This window comes from Polypterus senegalus, chromosome 14 (genome assembly GCF_016835505.1).
Source record: "Polypterus senegalus isolate Bchr_013 chromosome 14, ASM1683550v1, whole genome shotgun sequence".
Classification (NCBI taxonomy): Eukaryota; Metazoa; Chordata; class Cladistia; order Polypteriformes; family Polypteridae; genus Polypterus; species Polypterus senegalus.
This window is the reverse complement of record NC_053167.1, coordinates 56087179-56102443: the sequence shown is the minus strand read 5'-3', so window position 1 is coordinate 56102443 and position 15265 is coordinate 56087179. Positions and strand designations below refer to the sequence as shown.

Here is a 15265-nt window from a genome sequence, read left to right as displayed (position 1 = left end):
CTACTAGCTATAAAGTAATAGATAGGTTAATATCTTTTTTGTTTCATCTAAAGTATTTTTGTTTGTTTGTTTTTAGTAAATCTGTAAACCTATTGTCGCCTCCTATACTGTAATTAACTTTTTGCATACACTTTGCAATGATAAAATATAATCAAAGATTTATAAATTATATTCTCTTTAAGTATGATTACTATTGATTCTTTGGTGCATCTCTGAAAACTAAACAAAATATATAACACAAGGGGCCTTAACAAGATCTTTAACACGTTTAAATACTGGAATACAGGTATTCTTCAAAGCTGGCTTGCTGGGTCAGCTGGAAGAGATGCGAGATGAACGTCTTGCCAAAATTCTGACAATGATCCAGGCTAGAAGCAGGGGTCGTCTCATGAGAATAGAGTACCAGAAGATGATTGAAAGGAGGTCAGCATTTTACTTAAATGTATATTTTCTATAACCTAGAATACAGTATGCATTTCAAAGTTGCCCCCAGTCTTCATGTACCCAAAGAAGTTAAAGTGGAGAACACTTTAATTTCACAAGATTTACTGAAGTAGAGGACTCAAAGATCTTGTTCAAATGTTGGTTTAAACCTGGGGAGTTGCTGTAACATGTGGATGTATTGGTACTGTGAAATAGGGAGGTGCTTTAAAATAACTTAAACAGTGGCATAATGATAAAGATTCCTTCTTTTCTTTGAAAAACTTTACTATGAGGAAAATAATGTATATGCCCAAGATAGAAGCAACATATTTTATCAGTAATTTTAAGAGCAGCAGGATGTTTCAGTGGTTAGCACTTCTATGTCATTGATACAGAATCTTGAGATCAAATTGCAGTTTGCGCACTGTCCAAATGGAACTTGCATGTTCTTCTTGTTACTTAATAGTTTTTTATAGTCCAAAAACAGAAGGTTTATATTATTGGCAAATGTAATTAGGCTAAGTGACTGTACAGTCGTAGACAAAAGTTTTGAGAATGACACAAGTATTGGTTTTCACAAAGTCTGCTGCTTCAGTGTTTTCAGATCTTTTTGTCAAATGTTTCTGTAGTATACTGAAGTATAATTGCAAGCATTTCATAAGTTTCAAAGGCTTTTATTGATAATTACATTATGTTTATGCAAAGAGTCAATATTTGCAGTGTTGGTCCTTCTTTTTCAAGACCTCTGCAATTCCCAACTTCTCTCAACCATCCAAGAACAGTTTGGTGACAAACAATGCCTTTTCCAGCATGATGGAGCACCGTGCCATAAGGCAAAAGTGATAACTAAGTGACTGTTTGCATAATCTTAATGTAATTGTCAATAAAAGCCTTTGAAACTTATGAAATGCTTGTAATTATACTTCAGTATACCATAGAAACGGACAGCTCGGTGGCACAGTGGGTAGCGCTGCTGCCTCGCAGTTAGGAGACCTGGGTTTGCTCCCCAGGTCTTTCCTGCTTGGAGTTTGCATGTTCTCCCCGTGTCTGTGTGCATTTCCTCCAGGCGCTCCGGTTTCCTCCCACAGTCCAAAGACATGCAGATTAGGTGCATTGGCAGTCCTAAATTGTCCTTGGTGTGTGCATGTCCTGTGGTGGGCTGACGCCCTGCCCTAGGTTTGTTTCTTGCTTTGCCCCCTGTGTTGGCTGGGATTGGCTCCAGCAGACCCCTGTGACCCTGTAGTTAGGATATAGCGGGTTGGATAATGGATGGATGCCATAGAAACATCTGACAAAAAGATCTAAAAACACTGAAGCAGAAAACTTTGTGAAAAGCAATACTTGTGTCATTCTCAAAACCTTTGGCCACGACTGTATGTGCCCTGAAATGGATGGGTTGTCTTTCATATATTGAATCATGCCTTGATACTGATACTGCCAAGAGTAGGCTGTAGCATACTGTAATCATATATTGCAATAAATTACATCAGAAAAAAATAGTTATTGACAGCTATTTTATGCAGTACATGTTTGCATGTTCTGTTCCATTTTCATATGCATTTCTGTTTTTAATGGAATGCAGAGAAGCTCTGATGATAATTCAGTGGAATATTAGAGCATTCAATGCTGTGAAGCACTGGCCCTGGATGAAGCTCTTTTTCAAGATTAAGCCACTGCTTAAGAGTGCGGAGACAGAAAAGGAAATGGCCACTTTGAAGGAGGAATTCCTGAAGTTGAAGGAAGCACTTGAGAAATCAGAAGCTAAAAGAAAAGAACTTGAAGAGAAGCAAGTTAGCTTGATCCAAGAGAAGAATGATCTGTCTCTTCAGCTGCAGGCTGTGAGCTACTTTAAATTCATACAACGCTAATACTACATAGTTTTGGTAATGGAACACACAGTGCAAATGCATAAAGATAAATATGGCATGCATTTTCAGTTTTAATATAATCAATTTTAAGAACTAGAATTGAAATTTTTTTTAGATTATTTTAAATTAATATTACTTTCTCAATTTGTTTTTTTTTTCAATTTTTGTAGTTTAGTATAATAAATGCTATATGTTGCCCATGTGAAATTATTAATTTCCTTATAAAGGACAGTCCACTTGATTTAATTTTCTCCATCATATTAACCATCTACCAGGAGCAAGACAACCTTGCTGATGCAGAGGATCGCTGTGACCTGCTGATAAAGGCAAAAATCCAACTAGAAGCCAAAGTGAAGGAGCTCACAGAGCGCCTAGAGGATGAAGAAGAAATGAACTCAGAGCTTACTACTAAGAAACGCAAGTTGGAAGATGAGTGTGCTGAACTTAAGAAAGACATTGATGACCTAGAGATCACCCTGGCCAAAGTGGAAAAAGAAAAGCATGCCACAGAAAACAAGGTAAATACAATTTAATCTCTTATACTGTAAATTTAATTTTGTAACTTTCCACTCCACTTGTCAGTATTTCAGCCAGGACTTTATTATGCAGTGCTCTTATTATAATTGTCCTGGAACGTGAATTGGGTTAAAAGGGTTTTAGGGTTTTAGAATGTAATGTAATTTTACTTATGTTTTGTTAATTACTTATAAACTTGGAAATCATAAAGGCATCTTTTCATTCCCCAACATCCTAGGTTAAAAACTTAATTGAAGAGATGGCAGCACTGGATGAGATCATTGCAAAGCTTACCAAGGAGAAGAAGGCACTCCAAGAGGCCCACCAACAAGCTTTAGATGATCTCCAAGCTGAAGAAGATAAGGTCAACACACTCACCAAGGCAAAAGCAAAGCTGGAGCAGCAGGTTGATGATGTGAGTTACACTACAGCAAAAATAGTCCAGTTTATTATACTTTCTAGAGTCCTTTAAAGCTGTTTACTAAACTGCTTCACTATGGAAGCAATAGTTCTTTAAACACTTCTAAAAATGTGTGATGTATTATCCCAATAGTTGGAAGGCTCTTTAGAACAAGAAAAGAAAATTAGAATGGACTTAGAACGGGCAAAACGCAAACTTGAAGGAGATCTAAAACTAACACAAGAGTCTATCATGGATCTTGAGAATGACAAGCAGCAACTTGAGGAAAAACTAAAAAAGTGAGTATCAAAAGAAAAGGAAGATAATTGTAAAACATCCAACAATAAGACTGATAATGGAGTATGTTTTTATTAAAAATTATGACTTTAGTTATAGTTATAACCTTCTTCTTTCAGCGTATCCTATTAAAAGATTACAAGCAACATATTTTTGCATATTAAAGAAATGAGCCATTCCTTGAAATTGTTTTCTTCATTTGTAGAAAGGACTTTGAGATGAATCAGCTAAGTTCAAAGGTGGAGGATGAACAAGCACTTGTTGCCCAGCTTCAGAAAAAAATAAAGGAACTGCAAGTAAGTGAAACATATTAAAAGGACACTGGATTTGTAAAGCTTGAAGGTTTGTCCTATGTCTACATTTTCTGGCCATCTTTAGAAAAGTGAATTTGTACTAATGTATACACAACTGCTACATTAATCAAGTAATCTATTACTTACTGTTTTTTTGGTTGGAGAAATTGAAAAATGTCTGGCTATGATGATAAAATCCTTGAAGTGAATTTTTAAAAAAAATTAACAAAAATAAATCAAATATGATACTTTATTTACCTTCTTACTTGGGAATCTTATTTTTACATAACTGCAAAATAATCACGTCGGCATTTGAGATAAGCCGTTTATTTTACCATAATAAAGCAGTATTAATCTAGTGATGATGAGCAGCATATGGTAATTTCACCTAGCTGATGCAAACATTAAGCTTACCCATAAAAACAACTTAAAAATAGTTAAACACTGATCTTGCCCTGCGGTGGGCTGGCACCCTGCCCGGGGTTTGTTTCCTGCCTTGCGCCCTGTGCTGGCTGGGATTGGCTCCAGCAGACCCCCGTGACCCTATAGTTTGGATATAAAGGGTTGGTTAATGGATGGATGGATAAACACTGACCTTGCATGAAAGGTATGGTTTCTAATGACACAGTACATTGTTTGAATATAGACATTAAGGATTTAGTTTAATCTAATGTAGACATACCTAGAAAAATTCAAACTAGCACTTCAACATGGTCAACGTAGAACAACAGTGCTTACAGTTGGCTACCTATCTGATCCAGCATCCTGGGTCGAAATCCACAGTTGTTGTCCATTTGAAGCTAGCACATTCTTCCTCTGTCTGTAGGGGATTTCCTTTCACATCCCAAATATGTAAAGGTTATGTTAATTGGTGATTCCACATTTACCTGGTTTCCATGAATATACTCTGTTATGGACTAGTGCCCTCTTCAGGGCTGGTTAATGCCTTGAACCCAATGCTGCTGGCATTGGCTTTGGCCCACTATGTCCCAGAGTTGAATTAAGCTGGGTTGAGAATGATATTTTATGTTAATTTAATATGTTTTCTTCCCAAAACCAAACATTTTAGTGTACTAAGACAATTATCTTGTAAGAGATAGGGTTGTACTTTTATTAGAGGAAGTTATCTTTTTTTAGTTTCAAACCAGAAACCAGGCCGCATTGTTTTACTGAAAGTTATTATTAAGGCTGACTTTGTAAAATGCCATGATACTATGATGTTTACCCTCTTACAGTTTTTAAATATTTTAGTGAATCTAAGTATATGCATTTACTCTGTCAGGCCCGCATTGAAGAGCTTGAAGAAGAGCTTGAAGCAGAGCGAGCAGCTCGTGCAAAAGTGGAGAAGCAGCGATCTGATGTGGCTCGGGAGCTGGAGGAACTCAGTGAGAGACTGGAGGAGGCTGGTGGTGCCACAGTAGCCCAGATTGAGATGAACAAGAAACGTGAGGCAGAATTTCTTAAACTGAGGAGGGATCTAGAAGAAGCTACACTTCATCATGAAGCCACAGCTGCTACACTGCGAAAGAAGCATCATGATAGTGTTGCTGAGCTTACAGAGCAGATAGACAACTTGCAAAGGGTAAAGCAGAAATTAGAGAAGGAGAAAAGTGAAATGAAGATGGAGGTAGACGATTTGGCATCAACTATTGAGCAACTCACCAAGTCCAAAGTAAGCAAGAATATAGTGAATGATATGTAGCTTGAATATTGAGACAACTCAGTCCATATTGAACACCAAAGTAGTCCTGTTCACTGTACACTGCTATCATTTGTTTGTAGCTGTGAGAACATGAAAAAATACTTAATTGAAGCAAGTAAGACTAACTTTAACACAACCTGAATTTTCTATTAGGGCAATGCTGAGAAGATGAGCAGAACATATGAAGATCAGCTGAATGAATCTAAATCCAAAGTTGAGGAACTCCAAAGGCAGCTAAATGATGTTACATCTCAGAGAGCACGAATCCAGACAGAAAATGGTAATGTTCAAAACTAAAGGGGAACTCATATTTGTTACCTTGTATAATGCTAAACAACAATCTCAGTGCTTCACATATAGTCACTGTATATATTTATGTTAATTTAAGATAATTTTCTAAATTTATATCACAGAATAAAGCAGGCAGCTTTTTTGTTCAATATTTCAAGCATTATTGTTAAAATATGTGCCAGTAAAGATTTAAACATTGTTTTTAGTTGGTCAAATGAGCGATGAACCGACACCCTGTTTTCTTCCTTGCACCCAATGCTTCTGGTATAGGCTCTGGGTTCCCATGTCCTTGAAGTGGGTTAAGTGGCTCAGAGATTGATATATTATTGGCTACATTTTTCTACAGAAACATAAAAGCTAAAAGCTAAAAATATGATTTTATTAATATTTCTGTCTTATGTCTAATCAAAGGTTTTTCTAAGCATAACAATTATAAACCCTATGCTAATATTAAATATTTAAAAAAAGCTCTTCTAACTCAATACCAAGAAAATTCCAGATGTAGTTTTAAACTTTTGATTCTATTAACAGGGGAGCTGAGCAGAAAGTTAGAGGAACGTGAATCGCTCATTTCTCAACTAAGTCGCAGTAAGACCTCTTTCACTCAGTCCATCGATGAACTGAAGAGACAATTAGAAGAAGAATCTAAGGTAATAGACTAACTAGAATATGGTCAACTGGAACAAATGGAGCATGGCCCTTTAAATCCTGTTTTACTAATAAGGTGTGCTGTCAAAAAAGTAATGCAATAATATATTTAGTCATAACCTTCAGTATTACACACAATAAATGTCAACATATAGCAATATAATTTGTCATAACTTTACATGATAAAATCAGGGCTAATGAGTTTTCATTATTTACTCACCACCATATCTGTGTTAACAGAGGACATCCATATTGTGCTGTCTACATTTAGGTCCCCAGCAGCCAGAGTTAAAATCCGAAGGAAACTCCAGAGTTAAAAAAAAAAATGCTGTTTTTGTATCCCTTGAAGGAGAAGTTGCTTTTTGATATCCAGGGAGAGGACAAAATCTGCATTCAAGCAGCTTAGTGGGGAGAAGGCCAAAAAGAAAGAGCTAAATCTGGAAAATGCACCTCTGTACATCAGTATAATGTATACAAAGTATAATACACATACAAAGACATCACACTTACTCAGAGTGACTAAATGGGAAGATATAGCATAAATATTATATTTAATTTGTTGTTAATTCTGGCTTATTTAACATGATGGTACAATATTTAGTGTGAAGCCATACAAAGTGTAAATGCCCTTAATTCTGGGCATTTTTCTCAAAGGTTGAGCACTGGGATAAGGAGTAAACATTATATCTCTCCAAAAGTGGATTTGGATTATAATAACCTCATATTGGGTCTGTATTTTTACTTACATTATTTCAAATAAATGTGACAAGATACTAGATGTATATGAATTGTAGATTGTCTTTTTCATCCATGAAACCAGTAACAGCAAGAACAACAAAAGAACAACAAAAACATTTAAAGCAAGATACTATAATTTGTTTCTTGGAATATTTCCTGGCAGTATGTAAAAGTGTTATTTATAGTCAGCATTTGACGATAATTCAAAAAGAAATTGTAAAGTAGATCAAATGTCTGTAAGATTGCTGGAGTAAATTTAATGAAAGTGACACATGTATTAAATATTTAAAAAGCAACTGGAATCATTAAATGCATGTTTAGAAAAGTCTTCAGTTTTGATCTTGCTTTTGAACAATCCCAACAGTTAAGCATAGGAATTAAGCAGCGGGACAGGATACCACCAAACACAAATTACGCAACCACCCATTTTTGTGACACTGTCCAAGTAAACTGACCTAACTGTGCTCAGACTGAATTATTTTAACAACATTATCCAGCCCGTTTAATTCAGTTCATGATCAAAAGGGGCTGGAGCCCATTCAGGAAGTACTAGACCCAAGGCGGGAAACAACCCTGTGTATCAGTCCATCTCAGAGCACACTTACCTACATAGGGTCCAATTCAGAACTGCCAGTTAACTTAACCTGCACATCTTTAGAGATGTAGGAGGAGAATTTCCAAATTGACAGGTATAAATTGAAAAAGTCATACAGGCAACATCTGGTTACAGCAGTTGAAACCAAGATGGTAGATCCATGAGGCAGAAATGCTACTAACTACATCACCGTGCCACCTCCTGGATGTAAAAATAATGCATAGAAATCATAGATAGGCCTTTATTTGTTTCAGAGAAAAATGTGGCTTTTTACAGAATGTCTTTAATTAAATAAATAAATAAATAGGTAGATGAGTAAGTAAATAAGTATATAAATAAATAGATAAATATACACACGCACTTTGGTCTGAACACACACCGGAATGACAATAAAGCAAGAAAATGAATAAGAAAGAAAAGTTCTGACTTCACAGTTACAGTGAGGCATTGTGCAGACATATTGCTGTTGTTATATAGTCGTGTTTCTTGAAACACTTGATCCTCAGTGTTGGTGTGTATGAGAGAGAGCGGATGTGCAGGAATGTTCGTTATGGTACTCGGTTTATGTTTAATTCCCTCCTGTGCTGCTGCCTCCTGGGAATCCAAAGTGTGACCCATAACTGAGCTTGCCCCTTTAATTAGTTTGTCGATTCGGGAGTTCTGTCTTGAGGTGATGTTACCAGCCCAGCACACCACAGCATTGGCACATAATTGTACTGAACATCACAGAGTTATACAAGATGCAAAGGAACACATTAGAGGAACACAGTCTCTGAAGAAAAAACATCATGCTCTGCCCTTTCTTGTATAGTTCCTTTGTCTTCTGAGAGCAGTCCAATCTGTCATTAATGTGGACTTTCAAGTGCTTGTAGAAATGGACCGCCTCTTCAACCATCCCCTGAATAGTGATTGGACATAGAGGCTCTTTCATATGGTCAAAGTCAATAACCAGTTCCTTGGTTTTGTTAATGTTAAGATGCAGACAATTCTGTTTGCACCATGAAACAAATTTCCCCACCTGACTACTGTACTCTGTCTCATCCTCATATCAGTATACTTCATAAGTACAGAATCATCTGAGAATTTCTGCAGGTAACATGACCTGATGTTATATTTATAGTCTGGGGTGTACCAAGTGAAGAGAAAGGAGACAGGACCATTCCTTGTGGTGCTCCAGTGTTGCTCACATCCGTTTCAGAAACACAGTCTTTGAGTCTCAGGAACTGCAGTCTGCCCGACAGATAGTCCATTATCCATGACACCATAAGCTCATCCACCTGCATATCTCAGAGTTTACCCCTTAACAGTGAGGCCTGGATGGCATTGAAGGCACTGGAAAAATCAAAAAATCATAATCCTCAGAGTGCTGCCAGCTTTGTCCAGGTGAGAATAAGCCTTTGAAGCCGATAAGTAATTACATCATCCACTTGAGTCTTTGTCTGATAGGCAAACTGCAGTGGGTCCAGGTGGTCTACCACAAGAGGACTCAAAGTCCAGGACCAGTCTCTCAAAGGCCTTCATGATGTGAGACATAAGTGTCACTGGTCTGTAGTCATTAGTTGAGGAGGCATCTGCCTTCTTTGCAACAGGAACAATCGGGATGTTTTCCGCAGCAGTGATACTTTCTGAAACCTTAAGGATGGGGTTGAATAGGTAACAGAAGACAGTACAAAGTTATTCAGCAAATGCCTTAAGAATTTGAGGACTGATTCCATCTGATCCTGCAGCTTTTTCGGTGTGTAGCTTTCTCAGTTGTCTCCTTACTTAGTCTTCGGTTATGGACAGTCCACATTGATGGTCTGAGGTGGACCTGTCACTGTCCATTCCATTTGATGTAAGGAGTCGTTGATGTAGTAAAAATAGTGTGAGGAGACTGGTCATTGGAATATGGTGGCAGTGGGTGGGAAAATCTTTTAAAAAATTGGTTCAGGGTGTTAGCTTTGACCACATCTCCTTCTAGCACCTGAGCCATGGTTTGCCTGAGTCCCGTAATTATACCCAGTCTATTCCAGACATCCTTCATGGTATTCTGAGTGAGTTTGTTTTCTATTTCAACTTTGTAAGCATCCTTTCCTTCACTCATATTTTTCTTTAGCACACACTGTATGTCCTTCAGAGCCTCTTTGTCCCTGGATTTGAATGCTCTCATTTTCTCATTCAGGACAGCTTTCAGCTCCTTAGTAATCAAGGGTTTGTTGTTTGGAAAGCAATGCACTGTCTCTGTGGGTACCACTGTGTTGACACAGAAGTTAATATAGTCTCAGATGCAGTAAAATGGTCCCTCAGTGTTGTCTCCATGTGACTCACACATCATTTCCCAGTCTTTCACTTGGAAGCAGTCACTCAGAGCCATTTCAGTGTCCTTTTCCTCACTATTCTGCTGGTAATCAATGTCAAGCTGCTATATTATGAAATATATATTACTTATTTAGGATAAACAACTTAAGAAGATCTTTGGTTTAAAGGAACCAAATGCATGTTTTAATTTGATGATATCCCAAGTAAATCATAAAACATTTATTATTTATATTACTTATTTCTCAATAGGATTTTTTAATTATCAAGGTATTTTTCCGTCACTCTTTTCCTTTACAGGCTAAGAATGCACTAGCCCATGCTCTGCAGGCCTCTCGCCATGACTGTGATTTGTTGAGGGAGCAGTATGAAGAAGAGCAGGAAGCAAAGTCAGAGCTACAGCGTGCTCTCTCCAAAGCAAATGTAGAAGTAGCACAGTGGAGGAACAAGTATGAGACCGAGGCCATTCAGAGGACTGAAGAGCTGGAAGAGGCCAAGTATGTATCCGCCCCTCTCTTATCTTGTATGCTTAGAGATTCTGTTCATCTGTTAAACAGATTGTAAGTTTTCTAATAGCCACATAATTTTCCTTTATTCCTACAAACGCTATCATGGGTACTTTACAAACTGAAGTACAGAATTTTTGCATAGGTCTGCCTGTGTATAATGTATGTGAGAGAGAGTTTGGGAACTTGCACTGATATGTAAGAGATCCAATTTTGATATTAGTGAAGTCTGCATTTTTAATAAAAGAAAAAGATCACTATATAGCAGAAAATGGTAGCAAAGATTTGGATTTGTGTCTCCCTTTTTCTGTAACATTTCAATTTTTACTTTATCTTTTTTTGTTTGTTCTTTATCTTAACCTTCTTTTATTTCATTCTCTTTCGTTCTCCCCTTGCATATTAAGCTTTTGCTTTTTCATCTTTTTGTCTAATGTTGTTCTGAGTAACAATTAAAAGGAAAGAGATTGCGACAGTTAAACTTCATTTCTGGCTAGAAAATCTGACAATATAACTTTATTAACTATAATTTTCCTTCATCCAAATAGTGTAAATTAAAACTGTTGTACATATGCTGCACAATTATTAGTGTTTATTTATACATTTACCCCCTCTTTATTATCTCCAAAGTAATATTGTATCATTGTGAGCCATGGTAGATTTAGTTAAAGTCTTTAAGTTACATTATTCATTGTTAGCAGTAGAGATTATCATTCCAAATAAACAACCACACCACTTAGTAATACTGACTCTAACCATGCATCTCAAACATCAAAGCCGTTCTTGTGCCTCTTGGCAATAATGTGTTCTGATTTGTGTGTAGCAGTCCATTTATCATTCTAGATTTCAAAATGTAAAGCTTTATTAGAAGAAGCTGGTACAAATCCTGTGAAGATGTATCTTTGAAAATATTACAGGAAAAAACTAGCAATCCGTCTACAAGAAGCAGAAGAAGGCGTGGAAGCGGCAAATGCTAAGTGTTCGTCATTAGAGAAGACAAAGCATCGCCTGCAAACAGAGATTGAAGATCTGGTAGTGGATCTGGAGAGAGCTAACTCAGCAGCAGCTGCTCTTGACAAGAAGCAAAGAAACTTTGACAAGGTCTTATCAGAGTGGAAGCAAAAGTATGAAGAAGCTCAGGCTGAGTTGGAAGCTTCACAGAAGGAGGCTCGTGGCTTAAGTACTGAGCTCTTTAAACTTAAGAATGCATATGAGGAGTCTCTTGATCACTTAGAGACGCTCAAAAGAGAAAACAAAAACCTGCAAGGTGGGTTTGTTTGGTTCTTTTAAAATATGGCAGTTTATATTTAATGTAAGAAAACCTCAGAAGAGTTATAATAGCTTAGGTCCATATGCAACATAAAATTATAGCAGTATTTTATATTGTCTTGTCAGTATGTTACAAAATTATTTGCTCAGAGCTTCTAATTTTAGATTTATTCTTCCTTCTAACTGAAATTCTGGTGATCTTGTTTCCCTATCTTTCAGATTAAAGAAAATAGTGCCTTTCTAATTTCATTTGTTTGTGATTTTGATAGCTTTTCCTGGGTCATTTTGCCAGTAAGCAATAAGCCCGCTGTAATCAGTCGAAAAGTAAATACATTAACACTGTTAATAGCTATGCATCCAACCATTTTCCTACTACAAGGTGCATTCAAATATAAACAGGAATTTATGAGCTACACTTTATTTATTGGATACAATGAAATGACATAAACACTGTTTTTCTGTATAGCCTCCTGAAACTGCAATACCCTTGTTCCAGCACTCGGGAAGCTTCTTAATCCCAGAAGAGTAGAAGTCTTCTGATCCATTCTTGCACAGCACATCAATAACCTCACTGTTTGACTTGAATTTGTTCCCTCCTAAGCACCAGTCCATCGCGGGACCAAACTAATTTAGTTGTCTGTCAGCCTAAAATGCAGATCTCTCTGTTGTATCAAGTAGAAAGCCAGACAAACTTTGAGAGAATGTGCCTACTTGACACCGACAGTTCTAGAGTCAAAACTCAAACCCAAGACACCATTTGTCTTGATATTAGCAGAGACATAGGGAAAATGAAAGCTTAAAAAAAAAACAAAAAAAAAATGAAATGTCCATTAGTATTTGTTTATTTGAAATGTATAATCTTATACAGAGGAGATCTCAGATCTGACGGATCAGATTGGAGAAGGTGGGAAATTGATTCATGAGCTTGAAAAGATGAAGAAGGCACTGGAGACTGAAAAGAGTGAGATTCAAGCAGCCCTGGAGGAGGCTGAGGTACTGGGCAAGTATATGTTTTCACAGTGTGAGGCAGGGATAAAAGACACTTAGATAAATTAAAATATTCCTATTGTTTTAGATGACAAGCAACAACAATAACACCAATGATTCAACCTCTTTAAACAGAATACGATGCAAGGTTGCCTTACAAATATTAAAAAATATTCAAAGAGCCTTACTATTGTTAGTTTCTTTCAAATAGTGATGAAGTCCACTTCTTGGTTATACAAACGTCTTGATAGGGGCAACTAAATGGTCTGATGCTACATGACAAAGAAGGTTTATAGCATCACATGGCATCCCCAGCATCATCTTGTGAAGCTGCCTTGGTAATCTTATCAATTCACAAAGAAGAAATCAGAAATTATGTGCTTTTGAAATTAAAAGTATTATCAAAAAAATTATTTTAAATGATTTCTGTGTTTAATTTTCCATATTTTGGATGATTATTGAAACCAGTCCAACAGAATGTACTAGAGACACACAGCCAGAACCGATTTAGTATTTCCAGCCAGGCTGCTAGAATCATTTTAGACAGATGTAATCTCAAACTTTAAAGTTTGTGCATTTTTTTCAAATCTCCAATGAGAACAATTAGATATGTGCTTTTAAAAAGAGGTGTATAAATGACCCAGCAGACCAAAAAAGGCAAGAATAACTCCATGACATTTTTATTCCTTGCTTGCAGGGTGCTCTTGAGCATGAAGAGAGCAAAACTCTCAGAATTCAACTGGAGCTCAATCAAATCAAAGCAGATATTGACAGAAAGCTGGCTGAAAAGGATGAGGAAATCGACAATCTCAGGTGATTTCATTGATGAGATGAATGCTCAGAATAATTGAATATGTTTTGTAAATGTCTGATTCTTCTCCCATTAATAAAACCACTGATTCATTTATTAAATTGTGTAATGTTTTTGAGAGTCCCAAGCACAAAGTCCCTAAAACTTCCAAAAATTCCCACTAGAAGAGGATATTACCTTCAAACTCCTAAAGATCATTATGAAAAAAAAGATTTATTTTTCACAAAAATGCTCTGAATAGATGATAAATAAAATGTATTATCATTATTATTACTAGTATGATGAGCTTAATTCATTATTAGTCATATACTGATTATGCAGACACTGTTTACTGAAATCCCAAATTCTCCTAAACATTTGTATTCTCTCTTCTTCCATAAATATCGTGTTATTTACAATGAAACTACAAAATAATTTAAATTTCATAGATGTTATTTTCCATTTTGTTTTTGCATCGTGCTTTACCCATTTGGCCAATCCGTTGCTTAATAATACGTTTTTTTTTTTTCTTTTTTGTGCTCTTCCTATTCTTAACATAAAAAGACAATTTTAAAGTAGCATTTTTGAAGAGTTCATAGATCAGGTATAGGTTTATGAGCGTCAAATAGCCTTTTGTATCGATGCCTTAGTGTGTTACTGAAACGTTGCATATTGGAATGTTAAGGCTGTTGATCAGAGGACACTATAGTCATCACAGGAGGGATGTGGAAAATGAATTGCTTATTTATCATTTATGAGTAGTAAAAAGTGGACTATGTGGATAATGTTCAAGGGAAAACAAAGTCCACTTCAATTGCAAGCCTCTTTTAAAAGTAAAACAAAAACACAACACATTTCCTCTAGTAATCAGACAGAGGTATCTTAGTGTGAATCCTTTCTTCAGTTTATGTATATTTGGTAAATTTATAGTTCTGCTAAAAAAGTAGCGCTTCTTCAGCCAACTGATTCTTTTTTTCCTGCAGGCGAAACCACCAGCGTGCCTTAGATTCAATGCAAGCAACTCTGGATGCAGAGGCCAAGTCGCGCAATGAGGCACTGCGTCTGAAGAAGAAAATGGAAGGAGACTTAAATGAAATGGAGATCCAGCTCAATCATGCCAATAGGCAGGCCACTGAATCCCAGAAACTAGTCAGGCAATTACAAGCTCAGATAAAGGTGAATCTTAACGATGTGATAAAAATGTAAAACTATTTCTTAATTGGAGCATTAAAATAGTGTCATCTGTGTATTCTTTATAGGAAGACCATTTACCGTGGTCGGTCTTAAATATGCGGTATCTTTTACAATCAGGATGTCCAAATTGAGTTGGATGACTTAATCCACCGTAATGACGACCTAAAAGAGCAGGCGGCTGCAGTAGAACGCAGGAATAACCTGCTCATGGCAGAGGTGGAGGAGCTGAGAGCCAGTTTAGAGCAGACAGAACGGGGGCGCAAACTTGCCGAGCAAGAACTGCTTGAGGCCACAGAGAGAGTCAACCTTCTTCACTCACAGGTGAGCAATCTCTTCTTCTGTACCACTATCTGAACTCTGGAATTTTAGGTGAATTTCACTCTAAGCAAAGTAAATAGCTTAACATAACCATGAATTTAAAAATAAGTTTATAATTATTTTCTTCATTAGATGTAT

At 36.6% G+C, this 15265-nt stretch overlaps 1 protein-coding gene across 1 annotated transcript in view; it reads left to right on the top strand.

Annotated features, from left to right (window-relative positions):
* Window positions 1–15265, top strand: part of LOC120514297 (myosin-7-like) — a 54271-nt gene that overhangs the window by 30831 nt on the left and 8175 nt on the right. Inside the window, exons 24-38 of the mRNA XM_039734625.1 lie at window positions 287–423; window positions 2006–2261; window positions 2567–2809; window positions 3046–3222; window positions 3361–3506; window positions 3710–3800; window positions 5080–5469; window positions 5653–5779; window positions 6322–6440; window positions 10367–10563; window positions 11487–11836; window positions 12707–12831; window positions 13523–13638; window positions 14599–14791; window positions 14927–15130. Coding sequence (XP_039590559.1) covers window positions 287–423; window positions 2006–2261; window positions 2567–2809; window positions 3046–3222; window positions 3361–3506; window positions 3710–3800; window positions 5080–5469; window positions 5653–5779; window positions 6322–6440; window positions 10367–10563; window positions 11487–11836; window positions 12707–12831; window positions 13523–13638; window positions 14599–14791; window positions 14927–15130 — 2871 coding nt within the window. The remainder of the gene's footprint in view (window positions 1–286; window positions 424–2005; window positions 2262–2566; window positions 2810–3045; window positions 3223–3360; window positions 3507–3709; window positions 3801–5079; window positions 5470–5652; window positions 5780–6321; window positions 6441–10366; window positions 10564–11486; window positions 11837–12706; window positions 12832–13522; window positions 13639–14598; window positions 14792–14926; window positions 15131–15265) is intronic.